This window comes from Anomaloglossus baeobatrachus, chromosome 4, assembly GCF_048569485.1.
Source record: "Anomaloglossus baeobatrachus isolate aAnoBae1 chromosome 4, aAnoBae1.hap1, whole genome shotgun sequence".
Taxonomy (NCBI): Eukaryota; Metazoa; Chordata; class Amphibia; order Anura; family Aromobatidae; genus Anomaloglossus; species Anomaloglossus baeobatrachus.
In genome coordinates this window covers 676,437,629-676,465,587 of record NC_134356.1, presented here as the reverse complement: position 1 = coordinate 676,465,587, position 27,959 = coordinate 676,437,629, and the positions used below count along the sequence as shown (strand labels likewise).

At 54.2% G+C, this 27,959-nt stretch overlaps 1 protein-coding gene across 1 annotated transcript in view; it reads right to left on the bottom strand.

The window, feature by feature from the left end:
* Nucleotides 1-27,959, bottom strand: part of STAG3 (STAG3 cohesin complex component) — a 550,068-nt gene that overhangs the window by 58,045 nt on the left and 464,064 nt on the right. The window contains 1 exon segment of the mRNA XM_075346684.1: nucleotides 27,719-27,948. Within this exon segment, the coding sequence (XP_075202799.1) occupies nucleotides 27,719-27,948 (230 nt within the window).

The following is a 27,959-nucleotide window of genomic DNA, read 5'->3' as shown; positions in this document are numbered from 1 at the left end:
ACAAAGCACTACACTAAAAGTGCAAGGCCCCTCCCCCTCTGGCTATACCCCCCCGTGGTATCACGGGTTCTCCAGTTTTAGTGCCAAAGCAAGAAGGAGGAAGCCAATATCTGGTTTAAACAAATTAACTCCGAATAACATCGGAGAACTGAAAAACCGTTCAACATGAACAACATGTGTACCCGCAAACAACAAAAAAACATCCCGAAGGACAACAGGGCGGGTGCTGGGTCTCCCAATAAGAGCTAGAAGAAAAGGAATTTACGGTAAGTAACAAAATTCCCTTCTTCTTCAGCGCTCTATTGGGAGACCCAGACGATTGGGACGTCCAAAAGCTGTCCCTGGGTGGGTAAATAAATACCTCATGTTAGAGCTGCAAAACAGCCCTCCCCTACGGGGGTGGCACTGCCGCCTGCAGGACTCTTCTACCTAAGCTGGCATCCGCCGAAGCATAGGTATGCACCTGATAATGCTTGGTGAAAGTGTGCAGACTGGACCAGGTAGCTGCCTGGCACACCTGTTGAGCCGAAGCCTGGTGACGTAATGCCCAGGACGCACCCACGGCTCTGGTAGAGTGGGCTTTTAGCCCTGAAGGAACCGGAAGCCCCGCAGAACGGTAGGCCTCTAGAATTGGTTCTTTGATCCATCGAGCCAGGGTGGCTTTAGAAGCCTGCAACCCCTTGCGCGGACCAGCGACAAGGACGAAAAGTGCATCGGCACGGCGTATGGGCGCCGTGCGGGAAATGTAGATTCTGAGTGCTCTCACCAGATCTAGAAAACGTAAGGCCTTTTCATACCGGTGAACCGGATGAGGACAAAAAGAAGGCAAGGAAATATCCTGATTAAGATGAAAAGAGGATACGACCTTAGGAAGAAACTCCGGAATGGGGCGCAGCACAACCTTGTCCTGGTGGAACACCAGGAAGGGAGCCTTAGATGACAGAGCTGCCAGCTCAGACACTCGCCGAAGCGATGTGATCGCAACAAGAAACGCCACTTTCTGCGACAGCCGAGAAAAGGAAACTTCCTTCAGAGGCTCGAAGGGCGGCTTCTGGAGAGCAACTAGTACCCTGTTCAGATCCCATGGATCTAACGGTCGCTTGTACGGGGGCACAATATGACAGACCCCCTGCAGGAACGTGCGCACCTTAGGAAGACGTGCTAGACGCTTCTGAAAAAACACGGATAGTGCCGAAACTTGCCCTTTAAGGGAGCTGAGCGACAAGCCCTTTTCTAACCCCGATTGCAGGAAGGAAAGAAACTTGGGCAATGCAAATGGCCAGGGAGACACTCCCTGAGCAGAGCACCAGGACAAGAAAATCCTCCACGTTCTGTGGTAGATCTTAGCCGAATTCGACTTTCTAGCTTGTCTCATTGTGGCAACGACTCCCTGAGATAATCCAGCAGATGCTAGGATCCAGGACTCAATGGCCACACAGTCAGGTTCAGGGCCGCAGAATTCTGATGGAAAAACGGCCCTTGAGACAGTAAGTCTGGTCGGTCTGGCAGTGACCACGGTCGACCGATCGTGAGATGCCACAGATCCGGATACCACGACCTCCTCGGCCAGTCTGGAGCGACGAGTATGACGCGGCTGCACTCGGATCTGATCTTGCGTAGCACTCTGGGCAAGAGCGCCAGAGGCGGAAACACGTATGGGAGCTGAAACTGCGACCAATCTTGAACCAAGGCGTCTGCCGCCAGAGCTCTTTGATCGCGCGACCTCGCCATGAATGCCGGGACCTTGTTGTTGTGCCGGGATGCCATTAGGTCGACGTCCGGCACTCCCCAGCGGCGACAGATTTCCTGAAACACGTCCGGGTGAAGGGACCATTCCCCTGCGTCCATGCCCTGGCGACTGAGGAAGTCTGCTTCCCAGTTTTCTACGCCTGGGATGTGAACCGCGGATATGGTGGATGCTCTGTCCTCCACCCACATTAGAATGCGCCGGACTTCTTGGAAGGCTTGCCGACTGCGCGTCCCTCCTTGGTGGTTGATGTATGCCACCGCTGTGGAGTTGTCCGATTGGATTCGGATCTGCTTTCCTTCCAGCCACTGTTGGAAGGCCAGGAGAGCAAGATACACTGCTCTGATCTCCAGAACATTGATCTGAAGGGTGGACTCCTGCGGAGTCCACGTCCCCTGAGCCCTGTGGTGGAGAAATACTGCTCCCCACCCTGACAGACTCGCATCTGTCGTGACTACTGCCCAGGATGGGGGCAGGAAGGATCTTCCCTGAGACAATGAGGTGGGAAGGAGCCACCATTGTAGAGAGTCCTTGGCCGTCTGGGAAAGCGAGACTTTCCTGTCCAGGGACGTTGACCTCCCGTCCCATTGACGGAGAATGTCCCATTGAAGTGGGCGCAGATGAAACTGCGCAAAGGGAACTGCTTCCATGGCTGCCACCATCTTCCCTAGGAAATGCATGAGGCGCCGCAAGGGATGCAACTGGCCCTGCAGAAGAGATTGCACCCCTGTCTGCAGTGACCGCTGCTTGTCCAGCGGAAGCTTCACTATCGCTGCTAGAGTATGAAACTCCATGCCAAGATACGTTAGTGACTGAGTCGGTGATAGGATCGACTTTGGAAAGTTGATGATCCATCCGAAAGACTGTAGAGTCTCCAGCGTAGCATTCAGGCTGTGCTGACATGCCTCCTGAGAGGGAGCTTTGACCAATAAGTCGTCTAGGTAAGGGATCACCGAGTGTCCCTGAGAGTGCAAGACTGCTACCACCGCCGCCATGACCTTGGTGAAGACCCGTGGGGCTGTCGCCAGACCAAATGGAAGAGCTACGAACTGAAAATGGTCGTCTCCTATCACAAAACGTAGAAAACGTTGATGTTCTGTAGCAATTGGCACGTGGAGATAAGCATCTTTGATGTCTATTGAGGCAAGGAAATCTCCTCTGGACATTGAGGCAATGACAGAGCGGAGGGTTTCCATCCGGAACCTCCTGGCATGCACATGTTTGTTGAGCCGTTTTAGGTCCAGAACAGGACGGAACGAGCCGTCCTTTTTTGGAACCACAAAGAGATTGGAGTAAAACCCTTGCCCTTGTTCCTGAGGAGGGACTGGGATAACCACTCCTTCCGCTTTTAGGGAATCCACCGCCTGCAGCAGAGCATCTGCTCGGTCTGGACGTGGGGAGGTTCTGAAGAACCGAGCTGGAGGACGAGAATTGAACTCGATTCTGTACCCGCGAGACAAAATGTCCGTCACCCACCGGTCTTTGACCTGTGACATCCAAATGCCGGAAAAGCGGGAGAGCCTGCCCCCGACCGGCGATGCGGAGGGGGGGGGGCTGGGAGTCATGAGGTAGCCGCTTTGGAAGCGGTACCTCCATTTGCTTTCTTGGGGCGTGTGTGAGTCCGCCACGAATCTGAGTTTCTTTGCGTCCTCTGAGTCCCTTTGGACGAGGTAAATGGTGTCTTGCCCGAACCTCGAAAGGACTGAAACCTCTGCTGCCACTTTTTCTGCTGAGGTTTGGATGTTCTGGGTTGTGGTAAAGAGGAGTCTTTACCCTTGGACTGCTTAATGATGTCAGCCAATGGCTCGCCAAACAGTCTATCTCTAGACAAAGGCAAACTGGTTAAACATTTTTTGGAACCAGCATCTGCTTTCCAGTCCTTTAACCACAAGGCTCTGCGCAAAACTACCGAATTGGCGGACGCCATTGAGGTGCGACTGGTAGATTCTAGGACCGCATTGATAGCGTAAGACGCAAACGCCGACATCTGCGTGGTAAGGTGCGCCACTTGCGGCACTGCTGGATGCATGATAGCATCCACTTTTGCTAAGCCAGCTGAAATAGCCTGGAGTGCCCATACGGCTGCGAATGCCGGAGCAAACGACGCGCCGATGGCTTCATAGACAGATTTTAACCAAAGGTCCATCTGTCTGTCATTGGCATCTTTAAGTGAAGCGCCATCCTCCACTGCAACTATGGATCTAGCTGCAAGTTTGGAAATCGGGGGGTCTACCTTTGGACACTGTGTCCAGCGCTTGACCACCTCAGGGGGGAAAGGGAAACGCGTATCTTTAGATCGTTTAGAGAAACGCCTTTCTGGGTGAGCGTCGTGCTTCTGGATTGATTCTCTGAAGTCAGAATGATCTAACAAAGCACTCAATTTACGCTTGGGATAAAGGAAACGAAACTTTTCCTGCTCCGCAGCCGCCTCTTCTGCTGAAGGGGCTGGGGGAGAAATATCCAACAGCCTATTGATGGCTGAGATAAGGTCGTTTACCATGGCATCCCCATCCGGGGTATCCAGGTTGAGAGGGGTTCCAGGAATGGATTCCTGATCACTCTCATCAGACGCATCACAGGGAGACTGATTGCGCTGAGACCCTGAGCAGTGTGAAGACGTCGAGGGTCTTTCCCAGCGAGCCCGCTTAGGGTGGCTGGGGCCATCATCTGAGTCATAATCCTCGGCCTGTGAAGCCGGGGACCCCCCTGTAGGCTGGATACATTCCAAGTAAGGGGGACCTGAGGACAGAGGCCTCGCCGTGTCCAGAGACTGAGACCCATGCATAGATTGCAAGGTCTCAAGGATTTTAGCCATAGATACAGACATATTATCTGCAAAAACTGCAAAGTCCGTCCCTGTCACCGGGGCAGAACTTACAAGCGTCTCAGCCTGGGTGACTACCTCTCCTGACTCCGGCTGGCGAAGCAGCACCGGGTCGGAGCATTGCACACAATGGGGGTCATCGGAGCCTGCTGGTAGATTAGCCCCACATGCAGCACACGCAGTATACACAGCCCTTTTTGCCTTGGCCGCCTTGCGTTTTGAGGATGACATGTTGCTGCTTCCACAGAGCGATCTGGGATATGCAGCCAGAAGCGCACCTCACAGTGCAAGAAATACAATATCTATATATCTGTACCCAGTACACTGATACACAGTGAGGCACTAGAGGGACCAGCACAGAAAAATCGCTTACCGCCCGCTTAAAAAGCGGGTGTGTGGTCGCCAGATAGCCCCTAGTCCAGGTCTCCCAGAGCCTTGCGTCCTTCCTCCAGCCAGGCATGCATGTAATGGCTGCCGGCGTCTCGAGAGAGGAAGGGGGGCGGGCCCTGGGCGTTCCTGGCCAAGAGCGGGAAGCCTGCTTCCCTCTGTGCCAAGTGAGAGGGCTGGAGCATGTAAAACAGGCTCCAGCCCTCGTCGCTGCTAGCGAACAGCGTCTCTCCCCTACCCTGAATGACAGGGTGGGGGCGGGAACGAAACGGAGCTGCCGGCGTCCTAGGCCCAAAAAGCCGGGGACTAAATTTATAACCGCCGCCGCCGTAAAAGCGCGGCCGGCGGATCCCCGGCGCACCACAAGTCACAGCAGCGCCGCCCGGTCCAGAGGGGGTCGGCGCTGCGTTCCCAAACACAAACAATCCCCCAGTAATCTGTAGGGACACCAACTCCACGTTGCGGTCCCCGGCGCACTACAACACCCAGCCAGCCCGGAGTGTGTCTGTGCCTGCCGGGGACACAGAGTACCTGTATGATGCAGGGCCCGGTCCCTGATCGTACTCCTGCTCCGAATCCATCAGGTTCTAATGGGTCTGTGGATGGAGCCCGGCATCAGAGCTGAGAGGCCGGCAGGATCCCACTTCCACAGAGCCCTACCAGGGGATGTGGAAGGAAAACAGCATGTCAGGCTCCAGCCCTGTACCAGCAATAGGTACCTCAACCTTACAACACCATCCAGGGGTGAGAAGGGAGCATGCTGGGGACACTATATGTGTCCTCTTTTCTTCCATCCGAAACAGTCAGCAGCTACTGCTGACTAAAATCTGTGGAGCTATGCATGGAATGTCTGACCTCCTTCGCACACAAAGCTAAAACTGGAGAACCCGTGATACCACGGGGGGGTATAGCCAGAGGGGGAGGGGCCTTGCACTTTTAGTGTAGTGCTTTGTGTGGCCTCCAGAGGGCAGTAGCTATACCCCAATCGTCTGGGTCTCCCAATAGAGCGCTGAAGAAATATGCACGGCCAGCGCGGAAGTCCCCGGCGCACCACAAGTCACAGCAGTGTCGCAGTGCGACTGACCCCAGCGGCCTGGCGCGACCGTTCGCCCTAGTCTACCCACTCAGCTGAGCTGTAGTGAGGAAATGGCACAAGCGCAGCAGCGCTGATGTCCCCGGCGCACTAACACACCCAGCAATGCTGCGGTGTGCGCGCGTATGCACGGGGACACAGAGTACCTTGACGGAGCAGGGCCCTGTCCCTGACGATACTCAGCTCCATATCCAGCGGCTTCTCCAGGGGCTGCGGATGGAGCACGGTCTCAGTGCCTGGAGACCGGTAAAGTCCCACTTCAGCCAGAGCCCTAATGGGGATGGAGAAGGAATCAGCATGTGGGCTCCAGCCTCCGTACCCGCAATGGGTACCTCAACCTTAACAAACACCGCCGACAGAAAGTGGGGTGAGAAGGGAGCATGCTGGGGGCCCTGTATGGGCCCTCTTTTCTTCCATCCGACATAGTCAGCAGCTGCTGCTGACTAAACAGTGGAGCTATGCGTGCGTGTCTGACCTCCTTCGCACAAAGCAAAAAACTGAGGGACCCGTGCTCCCACGGGAGGGTGTATAGCCAGAAGGGGAGGGGCCTTACACTTTTAAGTGTAGTACTTTGTGCGGCCTCCGGAGGCAGTAGCTATACACCCAATTGTCTGGGTCTCCCAATTAGGAGCGAAAAAGAAAGCAGCATTATCAACATAAATCACTGTCCCCTCAATAAATCCACATTGTAGAAGGACCCTTGAACAACGTCTCTATACTTAGCTTTGAGACGCAGGGTCCAATCCCTGGTAGGGTGGGGGTCCAGTGCTCCGTCCAGCAGGGTCCTGCCAAAGGGCTGCGGATGGAGGCCGGTCTCCTGCAAGGCAGTGAGAACCGTGTTGGCTCTAACTTCAAGCCAGAGCCCATAAGGGATGGTGAAGGAGCGCGGCATGAAGGGATTTCTGCCCTGAAGTCAACCTTAACAGCACTGCCGCCAGGGGAGTGTGAAGGGACATGCCGGGGGTCCAGTGGACCCGCTTTTCTTCCAAATCTTTAGAAAAAATGAAAAATCAAAAAAGGATGCATGTGTGTGTGTGATCCTCCTGACACAAAGCTTGAAACTGGCTAGGACTGGCTAGCAGGGGGTGTATATGCTAGGAGGGAGGAGCTACACGTTTTGAGTGTAGTAACTTTGTGTGTCCTCCGGAGGCAGTAGCTATACACCCATGGTCTGGGTCTCCCATAGGAACGATAAAGAAAACGCTTATCTGGACAAGCTCGGTGTTTCTGGACTGCCTCTCTGAAGTCAGAGTGGTCCAGAAACATACTCTTTGTACGCTTGGGAAACCTGAAACGGAATTTCTCCTGCTGAGAAGCTGACTCCTCCACTGGAGGAGCTGAGGCAGAAATATCCAACATTTCATTGATGGACGCAATAAGATCATTCACTATGGCGTCCCCATCAGGAGTATCAAGGTTGAGAGCGGCTTCAGGATCAGAATCCTGATCAGCTACCTCCGCTTCATCATACAGAGAGTCCTCTCGCTGAGACCCTGGACATTGTGATGATGTCGAGGGGATATCATAGCGAGCTCGCTTAATCGGTCTGGGGCTGCGGTCCGTGTCAGAGACCTCACCCTGGGATCCATGAGACACCCCGGGAGGACATTGCTGTTCCAACTGAGGGGGACCAGGGGGCAATGATTCCACAGTGCCCCTGGCTTGAGATGCCGGCCTGGACTGCAAGGCTTCTAATATCTTAGCCATAGTCTCAGAAAGTCTTTCAGTAAAAACTGCAAACTCCGTCCCTGTCACCTGGACAGTGTTAACAGGTGGTTCTCCCTGGGTCACCCTTAGCAGAGGCTCCGGCTGAGAAAGTGTCACAGGGGCCGAGCATTGCACACAATGAGGGTCAGTGGAACCTGCCGGCAGTATAGCCGTACATGCTGCACAGGCAGCATAGTAAGTCTGTGCTTTGGCACCCTTGCTATTTGTGGACGACATGCTGTTGTCTCCTCTGAGCAATACAGGAGGGTATATAGCCAAAAATCAACAGTGCACCATACAGTGTAAAGTATAGTCTATAATCATGTAATCTATAAGTACACTTCTGCACTAGTGGGGCCAGCACCACAGGTGCTGCTTACCGCCTGCGCAAAGCGGTTGTGTGGGCACCAGAAATCCTGCCTGGGTCTCCCTGAGCTTGTCTCTCCTCTCCAGCGTTAGCAGAGCTGAGAGGAATGGCTGCCGGCGTCCTGAGGAGAGGAGGGAGCCGTGGGCGTGACCTAGAAAAGTGCGGGAACTGGTGCCCCACTGTGCAGAGTGAGGGGGGTGGAGTATGCAAAGCATGCTCCAGCCCTCAGTGCTGCCGTCCTGTACAGCGTCCCGCCCTTCCCCTGATTGGCAGGGCTGGGGGCGGGAAGAAAACGAGACTAGGCCGCAAAAGCCGGGGACTCGAGTTATAAGCGCGGCCGCCGTATAAGCGCGGTCGGCGCGGAAGTCCCCGGCGCACTAACAGTCCCAGCCGCGCCGCAGTGATAACCATGGCAGCGGCGGTCAGCGCGGCAGTCCCCCTACACGAACACACTCAGCGACGCTGAAGTGTGTAATGGCACAAACGCAGTCAGCGCTGCTGTCCCCGGTGCACTAGCACACCCAGCAATGCTGGAGTGTTGCTGTGCGCGGTCCCCACGGGGACACAGAGTACCTCAAAGTAGCAGGACCATGTCCCTGAACGATACTCGGCTCCTATCCAGCATGGTCCTCAGGAGCTGTGGATGGAGCACGGTCTCCTGTGCCTGGAGACCGAAAGGATCCCACTTCACCCAGAGCCCTAATTGAGGGATGGGGAAGGAAAGCAGCATGTGGGCTCCAGCCTCCGTACCCGCAATGGATACCTCAACCTTAACAACACCGCCGACAAGAGTGGGGTGAGAAGGGAGCATGCTGGGGGCCCTGTTATGGGCCCTCTTTTCTTCCATCCGACATAGTCAGCAGCTGCTGCTGACTAAGCTGTGGAGCTATGCGTGCATGTCTGACCTCCTTCGCACAAAGCATAAAAACTGATGAGCCCGTGGCAGCACGGGGGGTGTATAGGCTGAAGGGGAGGGGCTTTACACTTTTAGTGTAATACTTTGTGTGGCCTCCGGAGGCATAGCTATACACCCAATTGTCTGGGTCTCCCAATAAGGAGCGACAAAGAAGGGAATTTTGTTACTTACCGTAAATTCCTTTTCTTCTAGCTCCTATTGGGAGACCCAGACGATTGGGTGTATAGCTACTGCCTCCGGAGGCCACACAAAGCATTACACTAAAAAGTGTAAGGCCCCTCCCCTTCTGGCTATACACCCCCAGTGGGATCACTGGCTCACCAGTTTTAGTGCCAAAGCAAGAAGGAGGAAAGCCAATAACTGGTTTAAACAAATTCACACCGAAGTAACATCGGAGAACTGAAAACCATTCAACATGAACAACATGTGGACCCGAAAAACCAACCCAAAAATCCCGAAGGACAACAGGGCGGGTGCTGGGTCTCCCAATAGGAGCTAGAAGAAAAGGAATTTACGGTAAGTAACAAAATTCCCTTCTTCTTCGGCGCTCCATTGGGAGACCCAGACGATTGGGACGTCCAAAAGCTGTCCCTGGGTGGGTAAAGAATACCTCATGTTAGAGCTGCGAAGACAGCCCTCCCCTACGGGGAGGCAACTGCCGCCTGCAGGACTCTTCTACCTAGGCTGGCGTCCGCCGAAGCATAGGTATGCACCTGATAATGTTTGGTGAAAGTGTGTAGACTCGACCAGGTAGCTGCCTGGCACACCTGTTGAGCCGTAGCCTGGTGTCGCAATGCCCAGGACGCACCCACGGCTCTGGTAGAATGGGCCTTCAGCCCTGATGGAACCGGAAGCCCAGCAGAACGGTAGGCTTCAAGAATTGGTTCTCTGATCCATCGAGCCAGGGTGGCTTTGGAAGCCTGCGACCCTTTGCGCTTACCAGCGACCAGGACAAAGAGTGCATCCGAGCGGCGCATGGGTGCCGTGCGGGAAATGTAGATTCTGAGTGCTCTCACCAGATCTAACAAATGCAAATCCTTTTCATACCGATGAACTGGGTACGGATAAAAGGAAGGCAAGGAGATATCCTGATTAAGATGAAAAGAGGATACCACCCTAGGGAGAAACTCCTGAATGGGGCGCAGCACTACCTTGTCCTGGTGGAACACCAGGAAGGGAGCTTTGGATGACAGCGCTGCTAGCTCAGACACTCTCCGAAGAGACGTGATCGCTACCAGAAAGGCCACTTTCTGTGATAGTCGTGAAAGGGAAACCTCCTTCAGAGGTTCGAAGGGCGGCTTCTGGAGAGCAACTAGTACTCTGTTTAGAGCCCATGGATCTAATGGCCGCCTGTACGGAGGGACGATATGACAAACGCCCTGCAGGAACGTACGCACTTTAGACAATGGTGCTAGACGCTTCTGAACAAACACGGATAGTGCTGAGACTTGTCCCTTAAGGGAGCCTGGCGACAAGCCCTTTTCCAACCTGGCTTGCAGGAAGGAAAGAAGATTAGGTAACTGGAATGGCCAGGGGGATACTCCTTGTGCAGAGCACCAGGATAAGAAAATCTTCCACGTTCTCTGGTAGATCTTAGCAGACGTGGGCTTCCTAGCCTGTCTCATGGTGGCCACAACCCCTTGGGATAATCCGGAAGACGCTAGGATCCAGGATTCAATGGCCACACAGTCAGGTTCAGGGCCGCAGAATTCCGATGGAAAAACGGCCCTTGGGACAGTAAGTCTGGTCGGTCTGGTAGTGCCCACGGTTTGCCGACCGTGAGATGCCACAGATCCGGATACCACGCCCTCCTCGGCCAGTCTGGGGCGACGAGTATGACGCGGCTGCAATCGGACCTGAGCTTGCGTAGCACTCTGGGTAAGAGTGCCAGAGGTGGAAACACATAAGGGAGCCGGAACTGCGACCAATCTTGTACTAGGGCGTCTGGCGCTAGAGCTCTTTGATCGCGAGACCGCGCCATGAAGGCCGGAACTTTGTTGTTGTGCCGAGACGCCATTAGATCGACGTCCGGCCCCCCCCAGCGGCGACAGATTTCCTGAAACACGTCCGGGTGAAGGGACCATTCCCCTGCGTCCATGCCCTGGCGACTGAGGAAGTCTGCTTCCCAGTTTTCTACGCCCGGGATGTGAACTGCGGATATGGTGGATGCTCTGTCCTCCACCCACATCAGAATCCGCCGGACTTCCTGGAAGGCTTGCCGACTGCGTGTCCCTCCTTGGTGGTTGATGTATGCCACCGCTGTGGAGTTGTCCGACTGGACTCGGATCTGCCTTCCTTCCAGCCACTGCTGAAAGGCTAGGAGGGCAAGATATACTGCCCTGATTTCCAGAACATTGAGCTGAAGGGTGGACTCCTGCTGAGTCCACGTCCCCTGAGCCCTGTGGTGGAGAAAAAACTGCTCCCCACCCTGACAGACTCGCATCTGTCGTGACCACTGCCCAGGATGGGATTAGGAAGGATCTTCCCTGAAACAAAGAGGTGGGAAGAAGCCACCATTGCAGAGAGTCCTTGGCCGCCTGGGAAAGGGAGACTTTCCTGTCTAGGGACGTTGACTTCCCGTCCCATTGGCGGAGAATGTCCCATTGAAGTGGGCGCAGATGAAACTGCGCAAAGGGAACTGCCTCCATGGCTGCCACCATCTTCCCTAGGAAGTGCATGAGGCGCCTTAAGGGGTGCGACTGGCCTTGAAGGAGAGACTGCACCCCTGTCTGTAGTGAACGCTGCTTGTTCAGCGGAAGCTTCACTATCGCTGATAGAGTATGAAACTCCATGCCAAGATACGTTAGTGATTGCGTCGGTGACAGATTTGACTTTGCAAAATTGATGATCTACCCGAAAGTCTGGAGAGTCTCCAGCGTAACATTCAGGCTGAGTTGGCATGCCTCGAGAGAGGGTGCCTTGAAAAGTAGATCCTCCAAGTAAGGGATCACCGAGTGTCCCTGAGAGTGCAAGACTGCTACCACTGCCGCCATGACCTTGGTGAAAACGCGTGGGGCTGTCGCCAGACCGAAGGGCAGGGCTACGAACTGAAGATGCTCGTCTTCAATAACGAAACGCAGCAAACGCTGGTGCTCTGGAGCAATCGGCACGTGGAGATACGCATCCTGATGTCTATTGATTCTAGGAAAATTCCTTGAGACCTTGAGGCAATGACGGAGCGGAGGGTTTCATCCGGAACCGCCTGGCCTCCACGTGCTTGTTGAGCAGGTTTAGGCCCAGAACGGAAAGGAAAAAGTCATCCTTTTTTGGCACCACAACTAGATTGGAGTAAAACCGTGTCTTGTTCCTGAAGAGGAACAGGGATTACCCTCCTCCTGCCTGCAGAAGAGCATCGGCTCGGTGGGGAGGTGGGGAGGTTTTGAAGAATCGAGTCGGAGGACGAGAACAGAACTCTGTCCTGTGCACGTGAGCACAATGTCCCTCACCCACCGGTCTGTGACCTGTGGCAGCTAAATGTCGCCAAAGGCGGGAGAGTCTGCCATCAACCGCGGATGCGGAGAGAGAGAGAGCTGAGAGTCATGAGGAGACCGCCTTGGTAGCGGTTCCTCCAGCTGCCTTCCTTGGGCGTGATTGAGCCCGGCCGGAATCTGAGACCCTCTGAGGCTTTTTTGCCCTTTTGGACGAGGACAATTGGGACCTGCCCGAGCTTGGGAAGGACCGAAACCTCGACTATCCTTCCAGGACAGCATTAATAGGGTAAGTCGCAATGCAGACATTGCGAGGTTACGGACGCCCCTGCGACACAGATGTACATGTGCCCAAGACCAGCTGCGCAAGAACAGCTGAAAAGCTTAGGGTGCCCATACGGCTGTGAATGCCGGAGCAACCGACACGCCGATAGCCTCATAGACAGAATTCAACCAGAGTCCATCTGTCTGTCAATGGCATCTTTAAGTGAAGTCCCATCTCCACTGCAACTATGGCTCTAGCCGGAAGCCTGGAGATTGGAGAATCCATCTTTGGACCCTGGGTCCAGCGCTTGACCACGTCAGAGGGAAAGGGATAACGTGTATCCTTAATACGTTCGGAGAAAACGCTTATCTGGTAAGCGTGGTGTTCCTGGACTGCTTCTCTGAAGTCAGCTTGGCCAGAAAAATACTCAATATACGTTTGAGCTACTGAAATGGGACTTCTCCTGCTGTGAGGCTGACTCCTCGCTGGGGGAGCTGAGGGAGAAAGATCCAACATTCCATTGATGGACGCTATAGGATCATTCCCTATGGCGTCACAATCCGGTGTATCCGGATTGAGAGCGGTGTCAGGATCAAAGTCCTGATGAGCTACGTCTGCCTCATCATACAGAGAGTCCTCCTGGGACCCCCCCGGAGCACCGATTTTATTCCAAATGAGGGTGTCCAGGGAGCAATGAACCAGATTGCGCATGGCCTGTCTGGACTGCAAGTCTCTATCCCATGACAATATATCAGCCGAAACTGCAACTCCGTCCCTGTCCTTGGACAGGGTTGACAGGTGGTTCCTTTGGCCACGTCTAGTAGAGACCCCGGCTGACCAAGTGCTACAGGGGAGCATTGCACACAATGGGGGTCAGTGCCGTGGAACAGTATCACATGCAGTAAAAACAGCATCGAAAGCCTGTGTTGCTTATATGCTGCTGCCGACTAGCCATCTAGGAGTATAGAGCCAAGAATGGCGACCGTACAGTGCAATGTATAGCATACAAGCATAAAGTACAATGAACACTGCCGCACATGCAATACAAGCAGCATAGAAAGCCTGTGCCATGGCACCCCTGCTTTTCTGCTGCTGTAGACTAGCCATCTAGGGGAATATAGCCCAGAATAGCGATCATACAGTGCAATGTATAGCATACAAGCATAAGTACAAATTAACACTGCAGCACCTGCAATACAAGCAGCATTGAAAAGAAGGGAATTTTGTTACTTACCGTAAATTCCTTTTCTTCTAGCTCCTATTGGGAGACCCAGACGATTGGGTGTATAGCACTGCCTCCGGAGGCCACACAAAGCAATTACACTAAAAAGTGTAAGGCCCCTCCCCTTCTGGCTATACACCCCCAGTGGGATCACTGGCTCACCAGTTTTAGTGCAAAAGCAAGAAGGAGGAAAGCCAATAACTGGTTTAAACAAATTCACTCCGAGTAACATCGGAGAACTGAAAACCGTTCAACATGAACAACATGTGTACCCGCAAGAAACCAAAAATCCCGAAGGACAACAGGGCGGGTGCTGGGTCTCCCAATAGGAGCTAGAAGAAAAGGAATTTACGGTAAGTAACAAAATTCCCTTCTTCTTCGGCGCTCCATTGGGAGACCCAGACGATTGGGACGTCCAAAAGCTGTCCCTGGGTGGGTAAAGAATACCTCATGTTAGAGCTGCAAGACAGCCCTCCCCTATAGGGAGGCAACTGCCGCCTGCAGGACTCTTCTACCTAGGCTGGCGTCCGCCGAAGCATAGGTATGCACCTGATAATGTTTGGTGAAAGTGTGCAGACTCGACCAGGTAGCTGCCTGGCACACCTGTTGAGCCGTAGCCTGGTGTCGCAATGCCCAGGACGCACCCACGGCTCTGGTAGAATGGGCCTTCAGCCCTGATGGAACCGGAAGCCCAGCAGAACGGTAGGCTTCAAGAATTGGTTCTTTGATCCATCGAGCCAGGGTTGCCTTAGAAGCCTGCGACCCTTTGCGCTTACCAGCGACAAGGACAAAGAGTGCATCCGAACGGCGCAGTGGCGCCGTGCGGGAAATGTAGATTCTGAGTGCTCTCACCAGATCTAACAAATGTAAATCCTTCTCATACCGATGTACTGCATGAGGACAAAACGAAGGCAAAGAGATATCCTGATTAAGATGAAAGGAGGATACCACCTTCGGGAGAAACTCCTGAATGGGACGCAGCACTACCTTGTCCTGGTGGAAGACCAGGAAGGGAGCCTTGGAAGACAGCGCTGCTAGCTCAGACACTCTCCGAAGAGATGTGATCGCTACCAGAAAAGCCACTTTCTGTGAAAGTCTAGAAAATGAAACCTCCCTCAGAGGCTCGAAGGGCGGCTTCTGGAGGGCAACTAGTACTCTGTTCAGATCCCATGGATCTAACGGCCGCTTGTACGGGGGAACGATATGACAAACCCCCTGTAGGAACGTGCGCACCTTAGAGAGTCGTGCTAGACGCTTCTGAAAAAAGACGGATAGCGCCGAGACTTGCCCTTTAAGGGAGCCGAGCGACAAACCTTTTTCTAACCCTGCTTGCAGGAAAGAAAGAAGGGTAGGTAATGCAAATGGCCAGGGAGAGACTCCCTGAGCCGAGCACCAGGATAAGAATATCCTCCACGTTCTGTGGTAGATCTTAGCAGACGTGGGCTTCCTAGCCTGTCTCATGGTGGCAACGACCCCTTGGGATAAGCCTGAAGACGCTAGTATCCAGGACTCAATGGCCACACAGTCAGGTTCACGGCCGCAGAATTCCGATGGAAAAACGGCCCTTGGGACAGTAAGTCTGGTCGGTCTGGTAGTGCCCATGGTTGGCCGACCGTGAGATGCCACAGATCCGGATACCACGCCCTCCTCGGCCAGTCTGGAGCGACGAGTATGACGCGGCTGCAGTCGGATCTGATCTTGCGTAGCACTCTGGGCAAGAGTGCCAGAGGTGGAAACACATAAGGGAGCCGGAACTGCGACCAATCTTGCACTAGGGCGTCTGCTGCTAGAGCTCTTTGATCGCGAGACCGTGCCATGAAGGTTGGGACCTTGTTGTTGTGCCTGGACGCCATTAGGTCGACGTCCGGCCTTCCCCATCGGCGACAGATTTCCTGAAACACGTCCGGGTGAAGGGACCATTCCCCTGCGTCCATGCCCTGGCGACTGAGGAAGTCTGCTTCCCAGTTTTCTACGCCGGGGATGTGAACTGCTGATATGGTGGAGGCCGTGGCTTCCACCCACATCAGAATCCGCCGGACTTCCTGGAAGGCTTGCCGACTGCGTGTCCCCTCTTGGTGGTTGATGTATGCCACCGCTGTGGAGTTGTCCGACTGAATTCGGATCTGCTTCCCTGCCAGCCACTGCTGGAAGGCTAGTAGGGCAAGAAACACTGCTCTGATTTCCAGAACATTGATCTGAAGGATGGACTCCTGCTGAGTCCACGTACCCTGAGCCCTGTGGTGAAGAAACACTGCTCCCCACCCTGACAGACTCGCGTCTGTCGTGACCACCGCCCAGGACGGTGGTAGGAAGGATCTTCCCTGTGATAATGAGGTGGGAAGAAGCCACCACTGCAGGGAGTCCTTGGCCGTCTGGGAAAGGGAGACTTTCCTGTCCAGGGATGTTGACTTCCCGTCCCATTGGCGGAGGATGTCCCATTGAAGTGGACGCAGATGAAACTGCGCAAACGGAACCGCCTCCATTGCTGCCACCATCTTCCCGAGGAAGTGCATGAGGCGTCTTAAGGAGTGCGACTGACTTTGAAGGAGAGTCTGCACCCCAGTCTGTAGAGACCGCTGCTTGTCCAGCGGAAGCTTCACTATCGCTGAGAGAGTATGAAACTCCATGCCAAGATACGTTAGTGATTGGGTCGGTGACAGATTTGACTTTGGGAAGTTGATGATCCACCCGAACGCCTGGAGAGTCTCCAGTGCAAAATTCAGGCTGAGTTGGCATGCCTCCTGAGAGGGTGCCTTGACCAGCAGATCGTCCAAATAAGGGATCACAGAGTGTCCGTGAGAGTGCAAGACTGCTACCACTGCTGCCATGATCTTGGTGAACACCCGAGGGGCTGTCGCCAGACCAAATGGCAGAGCCACGAACTGAAGATGGTCGTCTCCTATCACGAAGCGTAGAAAGCGTTGGTGCTCCGTAGCAATCGGCACGTGGAGATAAGCATCTTTGATGTCTATTGATGCTAGGAAATCTCCTTGGGACATTGAGGCAATGACTGAGCGGAGGGATTCCATCCGGAACCGCCTGGCGTTCACATGCTTGTTGAGCAGTTTTAGGTCCAGAACAGGACGGAAGGAGCCGTCCTTTTTTGGAACCACAAAGAGATTGGAGTAAAATCCTCGCCCTCGTTCCTGAGGGGGGACAGGGATCACGACTCCTTCTGCTCTTAGAGAGTCCACCGCCTGCAGCAGGGCATCTGCTCGGTTGGGGTGTGGGGAGGTTCTGAAGAACCGAAGTGGAGGCCGAGAACTGAACTCGATTCTGTACCCGCGAGACAAAGAAGGGAATTTTGTTACTTACCGTAAATTCCTTTTCTTCTAGCTCTTATTGGGAGACCCAGACGATTGGGGGTATAGCTACTGCCCTCTGGAGGCCACACAAAGCACTACATTAAAAGTGCAAGGCCCCTCCCCCTCTGGCTATACCCCCCCGTGGTATCACGGGTTCTCCAGTTTTAGTGCCAAAGCAAGAAGGAGGAAGCCAATAACTGGTTTAAACAAATTAACTCCGAATAACATCGGAGAACTGAAAAACCGTTCAACATGAACAACATGTGTACCCGCAAACAACAAAAAAAAACATCCCGAAGGACAACAGGGCGGGTGCTGGGTCTCCCAATAAGAGCTAGAAGAAAAGGAATTTACGGTAAGTAACAAAATTCCCTTCTTCTTCAGCGCTCTATTGGGAGACCCAGACGATTGGGACGTCCAAAAGCTGTCCCTGGGTGGGTAAATAAATACCTCATGTTAGAGCTGCAAAACAGCCCTCCCCTACGGGGGTGTCACTGCCGCCTGCAGGACTCTTCTACCTAAGCTGGCATCCGCCGAAGCATAGGTATGCACCTGATAATGCTTGGTGAAAGTGTGCAGACTGGACCAGGTAGCTGCCTGGCACACCTGTTGAGCCGAAGCCTGGTGGCGTAATGCCCAGGACGCACCCACGGCTCTGGTGGAGTGGGCTTTTAGCCCTGAAGGAACCGGAAGCCCCGCTGAACGGTAGGCCTCTAGAATTGGTTCTTTGATCCATCGAGCCAGGGTGGCTTTAGAAGCCTGCAACCCCTTGCGCGGACCAGCGACAAGGACGAAAAGTGCATCGGCACGGCGTATGGGCGCCGTGCGGGAAATGTAGATTCTGAGTGCTCTCACCAGATCTAGCAAACGTAAGGCCTTTTCATACCGGTGAACCGGATGAGGGCAAAAAGAAGGCAAGGAAATATCCTGATTAAGATGAAAAGAGGATACGACCTTAGGAAGAAACTCCGGAATGGGGCGCAGCACAACCTTGTCCTGGTGGAACACCAGGAAGGGAGCCTTAGATGACAGAGCTGCCAGCTCAGACACTCGCCGAAGCGATGTGATCGCAACAAGAAACGCCACTTTCTGCGACAGCCGCGAAAAGGAAACTTCCTTCAGAGGCTCGAAGGGCGGCTTCTGGAGAGCAACTAGTACCCTGTTCAGATCCCATGGATCTAACGGTCGCTTGTACGGGGGCACAATATGACAGACCCCCTGCAAGAACGTGCGCACCTTAGGAAGACGTGCTAGACGCTTCTGAAAAAACACGGATAGTGCCGAAACTTGCCCTTTAAGGGAGCTGAGCGACAAGCCCTTTTCTAACCCCGATTGCAGAAAGGAAAGAAACTTGGGCAATGCAAATGGCCAGGGAGACACTCCCTGAGCAGAGCACCAGGACAAGAAAATCTTCCACGTTCTGTGGTAGATCTTAGCCGAATTCGACTTTCTAGCTTGTCTCATTGTGGCAACGACTTCCTGAGATAATCCAGCAGATGCTAGGATCCAGGACTCAATGGCCACACAGTCAGGTTCAGGGCCGCAGAATTCTGATGGAAAAACGGCCCTTGGGACAGTAAGTCTGGTCGGTCTGGCAGTGACCACGGTCGACCGATCGTGAGATGCCACAGATCCGGATACCACGACCTCCTCGGCCAGTCTGGAGCGACGAGTATGACGCGGCTGCACTCGGATCTGATCTTGCGTAGCACTCTGGGCAAGAGCGCCAGAGGCGGAAACACGTATGGGAGCTGAAACTGCGACCAATCTTGAACCAAGGCGTCTGCCGCCAGAGCTCTTTGATCGCGCGACCTCGCCATGAATGCCGGGACCTTGTTGTTGTGCCGAGACGCCATTAGATCGACATCCGGCACTCCCCAGCGGCGACAGATTTCCTGAAACACGTCCGGGTGAAGGGACCATTCCCCTGCGTCCATGCCCTGGCGACTGAGGAAGTCTGCTTCCCAGTTTTCTACGCCTGGAATGTGAACCGCGGATATGGTGGATGCTCTGTCCTCCACCCACATTAGAATGCGCCGGACTTCTTGGAAGGCTTGCCGACTGCGCGTCCCTCCTTGGTGGTTGATGTATGCCACCGCTGTGGAGTTGTCCGATTGGATTCGGATCTGCTTTCCTTCCAGCCACTGTTGGAAGGCCAGTAGAGCAAGATACACTGCTCTGATCTCCAGAACATTGATCTGAAGGGTGGACTCCTGCGGAGTCCACGTCCCCTGAGCCCTGTGGTGGAGAAATACTGCTCCCCACCCTGACAGACTCGCATCTGTCGTGACTACTGCCCAGGATGGGGGCAGGAAGGATCTTCCCTGAGACAATGAGGTGGGAAGGAGCCACCATTGTAGAGAGTCTTTGGCCGTCTGGGAAAGCGAGACTTTCCTGTCCAGGGACGTTGACTTCCCGTCCCATTGGCGGAGAATGTCCCATTGAAGTGGGCGCAGATGAAACTGCGCAAAGGGAACTGCTTCCATGGCTGCCACCATCTTCCCTAGGAAATGCATGAGGCGCCGCAAGGGATGCAACTGGCCCTGCAGAAGAGATTGCACCCCTGTCTGTAGTGACCGCTGCTTGTCCAGCGGAAGCTTCACTATCGCTGCTAGAGTATGAAACTCCATGCCAAGATACGTTAGTGACTGAGTCGGTGATAGGATCGACTTTGGAAAGTTGATGATCCATCCGAAAGACTGTAGAGTCTCCAGCGTAGCATTCAGGCTGTGCTGACATGCCTCTTGAGAGGGAGCTTTGACCAATAAATCGTCTAGGTAAGGGATCACCGAGTGTCCCTGAGAGTGCAAGACTGCTACCACCGCCGCCATGACCTTGGTGAAGACCCGTGGGGCTGTCGCCAGACCAAATGGAAGAGCTACGAACTGAAAATGGTCGTCTCCTATCACAAAACGTAGAAAACGTTGATGTTCTGTAGCAATTGGCACGTGGAGATAAGCATCTTTGATGTCTATTGAGGCAAGGAAGTCTCCTCTGGACATTGAGGCAATGACAGAGCGGAGGGTTTCCATCCGGAACCTCCTGGCGTGCACATGTTTGTTGAGCCGTTTTAGGTCCAGAACAGGACGGAACGAGCCGTCCTTTTTTGGAACCACAAAAAGATTGGAGTAAAATCCTTGCCCTTGTTCCTGAGGAGGGACTGGGATAATCACTCCTTCCGCTCTTAGGGAGCCCACCGCCTGCAGCAGAGCATCTGCTCGGTCTGGACGTGGGGAGGTTCTGTAGAACCGAGCTGGAGGACGAGAATTGAACTCGATTCTGTACCCGCGAGACAAAATGTCCGTCACCCACCGGTCTTTGACCTGTGACATCCAAATGCCGGAAAAGCGGGAGAGCCTGCCCCCGACCGGCGATGCGGAGGGGGGGGGCTGGAAGTCATGAGGTAGCCGCTTTGGAAGCGGTACCTCCATTTGCTTTCTTGGGGCGTGTGTGAGTCCGCCACGAATCTGAGTTTCTTTGCGTCCTCTGAGTCCCTTTGGACGAGGTAAACGGTGTCTTGCCCGAACCTCGAAAGGACTGAAACCTCTGCTGCCACTTTTTCTGCTGAGGTTTGGATGTTCTGGGTTGTGGTAAAGAGGAGTCTTTACCCTTGGACTGCTTAATGATGTCAGCCAATGGCTCGCCAAACAGTCTATCTCTAGATAAAGGCAAACTGGTTAAACATTTTTTGGAACCAGCATCTGCTTTCCAGTCCTTTAACCACAAGGCTCTGCGCAAAACTACCGAATTGGCGGACGCCATTGAGGTGCGACTGGTAGATTCTAGGACCGCATTGATAGCGTAAGACGCAAACGCCGACATCTGCGTGGTAAGGTGCGCCACTTGCGGCACTGCTGGATGCATGATAGCATCCACTTTTGCTAAGCCAGCTGAAATAGCCTGGAGTGCCCATACGGCTGCGAATGCCGGAGCAAACGACGCGCCGATAGCTTCATAGACAGATTTTAACCAAAGGTCCATCTGTCTGTCATTGGCATCTTTAAGTGAAGCGCCATCCTCCACTGCAACTATGGATCTAGCTGCAAGTTTGGAAATCGGGGGGTCTACCTTTGGACACTGTGTCCAGCGCTTGACCACCTCAGGGGGGAAAGGGAAACGCGTATCTTTAGATCGTTTAGAGAAACGCCTTTCTGGGTGAGCGTCGTGCTTCTGGATCGATTCTCTGAAGTCAGAGTGATCTAACAAAGCACTCAATTTACGCTTGGGATAAAGGAAACGAAACTTCTCCTGCTCCGCGGCCGCCTCTTCTGCTGAAGGGGCTGGGGGAGAAATATCCAACAGCCTATTGATGGCTGAGATAAGGTCGTTTACCATGGCATCCCCATCAGGGGTATCCAGGTTGAGAGGGGTTCCAGGAATGGATTCCTGATCACTCTCATCCGACACATCACAGGGAGACTGATTGCGCTGAGACCCTGAGCAGTGTGAAGACGTCGAGGGTCTTTCCCAGCGAGCTCGCTTAGGGTGGCTGGGGCCATCATCTGAGTCATAATCCTCGGCCTGTGAAGCCGGGGACCCCCCTGTGGGCTGGATACATTCCAAGAAAGGGGGACCTGAGGACAGAGGCCTCTCCGTGCCCAGAGACTGAGCCCCATGCATAGATTGCAAGGTTTCAAGGATTTTTGCCATAGATACAGACATATTATCTGCAAAAACTGCAAAGTCCGTCCCTGTCACCGGGGCAGAACTTACAAGCGTCTCAGCCTGGGTCACTACCTCTCCTGACTCCGGCTGGCGAAGCAGCACCGGGTCGGAGCATTGCACACAATGGGGGTCATCGGAGCCTGCTGGTAGATTAGCCCCACATGCAGCACACGCAGTATACACAGCCCTTTTTGCCTTGGCCGCCTTGCGTTTTGAGGATGGCATGTTGCTGCTTCCACAGAGCGATCTGGGATATGCAGCCAGAAGCGCACCTCACAGTGCAAGAAATACAATATCTATATATCTGTACCCAGTACACTGATACACAGTGAGGCACTAGAGGGACCAGCACAGAAAAATCGCTTACCGCCCGCTTAAAAAGCGGGTGTGTGGTCGCCAGATAGCCCCTAGTCCAGGTCTCCCAGAGCCTTGCGTCCTTCCTCCAGCCAGACTGCATGTAATGGCTGCCGGCGTCTCTAGAGAGGAAGGGGGGCGGGCCCTGGGCGTTCCTGGCCAAGAGCGGGAAGCCTGCTTCCCTCTGTGCCAAGTGAGAGGGCTGGAGCATGTAAATCAGGCTCCAGCCCTCGTCGCTGCTAACGAACAGCGTCTCTCCCCTACCCTGAATGACAGGGTGGGGGCGGGAACGAAACGGAGCTGCCGGCGTCCTAGGCCCAAAAAGCCGGGGACTAAATTTATAACCGCCGCCGCCGTAAAAGCGCGGACGGCGGATCCCCGGCGCACCACAAGTCACAGCAGCGCCGCCCGGTCCAGAGGGGGTCGGCGCTGCGTTCCCAAACACAAACAATCCCCCAGTAATCTGTAGGGACACCAACTCCACGTTGCGGTCCCCGGCGCACTACAACACCCAGCCAGCCCGGAGTGTGTCTGTGCCTGCCGGGGACACAGAGTACCTGTATGATGCAGGGCCTGTCCCTGATCGTACTCCTGCTCCGTCTCCATCAGGTTCTAATGGGTCTGTGGATGGAGCCCGGCATCAGAGCTGAGAGGCCGGCAGGATCCCACTTCCACAGAGCCCTACCAGGGGATGTGGAAGGAAAACAGCATGTCAGGCTCCAGCCCTGTACCAGCAATAGGTACCTCAACCTTACAACACCATCCAGGGGTGAGAAGGGAGCATGCTGGGGACACTATATGTGTCCTCTTTTCTTCCATCCGAAATAGTCAGCAGCTACTGCTGACTAAAATCTGTGGAGCTATGCATGGAATGTCTGACCTCCTTCGCACACAAAGCTAAAACTGGAGAACCCGTGATACCACGGGGGGGTATAGCCAGAGGGGGAGGGGCCTTGCACTTTTAATGTAGTGCTTTGTGTGGCCTCCAGAGGGCAGTAGCTATACCCCCAATCGTCTGGGTCTCCCAATAGAGCGCTGAAGAAATGTCTGTTACCCACCGGTCTTTGACCTGTGACAGCCAAATGTCGCAAAAGCGGGAGAGCCTGCCACCGACCGAGGATGCGGAGGGAGGAGGCCGAAAGTCATGAGGTAGCCGCCTTGGAAGCGGTTCCTCCATTTGCCTTCCTGGGGCGTGAGTGAGCCCGCCAGGAATCTGAGCTGCCTTGTCCTTTCTGAGTCCCTTTGGACGAGGAGAATTGGGCCTTGCCCGAGCCTCGAAAGGACCGAAACCTCGACTGCCACTTTTTCTGTTGAGGTTTACTTGCTCTGGGCTGTGGTAAGGAAGAGTCCTTACCCTTGGACTGTTTTATGATTTCAGCCAATGGCTCACCAAACAGTCTGTCTCTGGATAATGGCAAGCTGGTTAAGCATTTTTTGGAACCAGCATCTGCTTTCCAGTCCTTTAACCATAATGCTCTGCGCAAAACCACAGAATTGGCGGCCGCCATAGAGGTACGGCTCGTAGATTCTAGGACAGCATTGATAGCATAGGTCGCAAACGCAGACATTTGCGACGTTAGGGACGCCACCTGCGGTACTGCTGGATGCATGATAGCATCCACCTGTGCTAAACCAGCTGAAATAGCTTGGAGTGCCCACACGGCCGCGAATGCTGGAGCAAACGACGCGCCGATAGCTTCATAGACAGATTTCAACCAAAGGTCCATCTGTCTGTCGTTGGCATCTTTAAGTGAAGCGCCATCCTCTACTGCGACTATGGATCTAGCCGCAAGCTTGGAAATTGGGGGATCCACTTTTGGACACTGGGTCCAGCGTTTGGCCACTTCAGCGGGAAAAGGATAACGGGTATCCTTAGAACGTTTAGAGAAACGCTTGTCTGGATGAGCGTCGTGCTTCTGGATAGATTCTCTGAAGTCAGAGTGGTCCAAAAAAGCACTTAGTTTACGCTTGGGATACAGGAAATGGAACTTCTCCTGCTGTGCAGCTGCCTCCTCTGCTGAAGGGGCTGGGGGAGAAATATCCAACAGTCTGTTAATTGCCGATATAAGGTCATTAACCATGGCGTCACCGTCAGGGGCATCCAGATTGAGAGGGGCCTCAGGATCAGAATTCTGAGCACCGTCCTCAGTCTCATCACAGAGAGACTCTTCTCGCTGAGACCCTGAGCAGTGAGATGACGTCGAGGGTCTTTCCCAGCGAGCTCGCTTAGGCTGCCTGGGACTGTCATCTGAGTCAGAGACTTCAGCCTGTGATGCTTGAGACCCCCCTGAAGTACGGATTAGATCCAACTGAGGGGGACCGGAGAGCATAGACACAGCAGTGTCCATGGTCTGAGTAACTGGCCTGGACTGCAAGGTCTCCAGGATTTTTGTCATAGTCACAGACATTTTATCAGCAAACACTGCAAAGTCTGTCCCCGTCACCGGGGCAGGGTTCGCAGGCGACTCTGCCTGGGCTACCACCACAATAGGCTCTGGCTGACGTAGTGCCACTGGGACTGAACATTGCACACAATGTGTGTCATTGGAGCCTGCCGGTAGATTAGCCCCACATGCTGTACAAACAGTGTACACAGCCCGTGCCTTGGCAGCCTTGCGTTTTGCGGATGACATGTTGCTGCCTCCTCAGAGCAGTACAGGGTGTCCAGCCAAGAAGCGACCTTACAGTGCACTGTATAAAAAAATATATATATATGGTACCCAGAAAAAGTACACTAATATAGCACTGAGGCACTAGAGGGGCCAGCACTACTGTGCTGCTTACCGCCCGCTTAGGAGCGGTGTGTGGTCGCCAGAAGTCCGTCCAGTCTGGGTCTCCCAGAGCCTGCTGCCTTTCCCCAGCCAGACCGCATGTATAATGGCTGCCGGCGTCCTTGTGGAGAGGGGGGGCGGGCCCTGGGCGTACACCGACGAAGAGCGGGAAGTCTGCTTCCCTCTGTGCCTAGTGAGAGGGCTGGAGCATGTAAATAAGGCTCCAGCCCTCGGCGCTGCCGATTACACAGCGCCTCTCCCCTACCCTGATTGACAGGGTGGGGGCGGGAACGAAGCGGCGCTAGGCCGCAGAAGCCGGGGGCTATAGTTAGAAGCGCCGCCGCCGTAAAAGCGCGGTCGGCGCAAAGTCCCCGGCGCACTACAAGTCGCAGCTGCGCCACCGCTCCAGGAGCGGTCGGCGCAGCAGTTCCCAACATATAACGTCACTCAGCAAAGCTGCAGTGACCTAACCCCAGCGCACAGCGCTACTGTCCCCGGCGCACTACAACGCTCAGCAAGCCCTGAGAGTGTCCGTGCCTGCCGGGGACACAGAGTACCTGAAAGCTGCAGGGCCTTGTCCCTGAACGGCACTCCCGCTCCAAATCCAGCAGGTTCTCTGGGTCTGTGGATGGAGCCCGGCCCCAGGGCTTGGGGGCCGGTAAGATCCCACTTCCACAGAGCCCTCCAGGGGATGTGGAAGGAAAACAGCATGTGGGCTCCAGCCTCCGTACCAGCAATAGGTACCTCAACCTTACAAGCACCACCACGGGTGAGAAGGGAGCATGCTGGGGGCCCCATATGGGCCCTCTTTTCTTCCATCCGATATAGTCAGCAGCTACTGCTGACTACAAACAGTGGAGCTATGCGTGGATGTCTGACCTCCTTCGCACAAAGCAGAAAACTGGTGAGCCAGTGATCCCACTGGGGGTGTATAGCCAGAAGGGGAGGGGCCTTACACTTTTTAGTGTAATTGCTTTGTGTGGCCTCCGGAGGCAGTGCTATACACCCAATCGTCTGGGTCTCCCAATGGAGCGCCGAAGAAAACCTGCTCTGAGGCTTTTTTGTGCCTCAGATACAAGCAGCATAGAAAGCCTGTGCCTTAGCACCCCTGCTTTCCTGCTGCTGATGTGTCGCCATCTAAGAGGGCATATAGCCAAAAATAGCGACCTATGCAGTGTAAGCATAAAATACAAATGGACAACTGCGGTATTTAGTGGGGTCAGCACTTCAGGTGCCGCTTACCGCCCGCCTATAAGCGGGTGTGTGGTCGCCCCAGTCCTGTGCCTGGTTGCCCAGAGTCCGTTCTCTCAGCTCGGCCTGCAGGAATGGCTGCCGGCGTCCTTCTCCAGCTCGTGTGAGTAGGGGCGGGCCGTGGGCGTGCCCCAAGTCAGAGCGGGAAACCGGCGTCCCACAGTGTCCAGTGAGAGGGCTGGAGCATGTAAATAAGGCTCCAGCCCTCGGCGCTGCCGATTGTACAGCGTCTCTCCCCTACCCTGATTGACAGGGTGGGGGCGGGAACGAAGCGGAGCTAGGCCGCAAAAGCCGGGGACTGGATTTATAAGCGCCGCCGCCGTAAAAGCGCGGTCGGCGCTAAGTCCCCGGCGCACTACAAGTCCCAGCCGTGCCGCCGCTCCCGGAGCGTCCGGCGCGGTAGTTCCCAATACATAAAGTCACTCAGCTAGGCTGCAGTGACTGTAACCCTTTACTGTCCCCGGCGCACTAGCACACCCAGCAAGTCTGGAGTGTGCTGTGCCTGTGTGTACGGGGACACAGAGTACCTGAATGGTGCAGGGCCATGTCCCTGAACGGTACCCAGCTCCGTATCCAGCAGGTTCAATGGGTCTGTGGATGGAGCCCGGCCTCAGGGCTTTGGGGCCGGCAAGATCCCACTTCCACAGAGCCCTCCAGGGGATGTGGAAGGAAAACAGCATGTGGGCTCCAGCCTCTGTACCAGCAATAGGTACCTCAACCTTACAAGCACCACCGCGGGTGAGAAGGGAGCATGCTGGGGGCCCTATATGGGCCCTCTTTTCTTCCATCCGATATAGTCAGCAGCTACTGCTGACTAAACAGTGGAGCTATTGCATGGATGTGTGCCTCCTTCGCACAAAGCTTGAAAACTGGTGAGCCAGTGATCCCACTGGGGGTGTATAGCCAGAAGGGGAGGGGCCTTACACTTTTTAGTGTAATGCTTTGTGTGGCCTCCGGAGGCAGTAGCTATACACCCAATCGTCTGGGTCTCCCAATGGAGCGCCGAAGAAGAAAGGAAATAAACGTGTATATAACGAAACATGTGTAACTGCAATCATTTCCTTGGAGAAATACTTCCATTTTCTGGAATAATTTCAAGGGTGCCAACACTTTTGGCCATGATTGTACATGCATCTATTTTTTATGTATTTTTTTTGTTTTTACCTCTTGTTCACTTGTACAATACACTGCAATTATTTAGTGTTTATTAAAACATTACATTTTTATTGAAGTATAAAGTCATTATTATTTAGCATTTAGTTAATTTTACTGATATCCTGTGAGCCTGCGATCTCAACAAAGGGGAAAAGCATGATGGGCAAAGAAACGTGCTGCCACCAGTGGGGATTCTTCACCCTGGGCGTAATTGGGGGGTCTCACTGGTGTGACCCTCCCTAATCAGCACTTTGCACTCACCCCTGCTGACCCTCCTCTTCTTGCTCAGTGGGGAGATCCTGGGTGACTGCGCCGGTCTGCGCTCCCTTGCCCTGCGTGTGCCCGGTGTGGTAGGTCCGGCCTCGGTGTCTGTACCCAGTGACTTCTTATACGCATTCAGCGGTGCCCAGACGTCGTCGCCTTCGTCCCATGCTTCTAGCGCCTGCTGTGGGGGAACGCACTTCTGACACACCTTCTCCAAGTAATGTAAGCTGGAAAACAT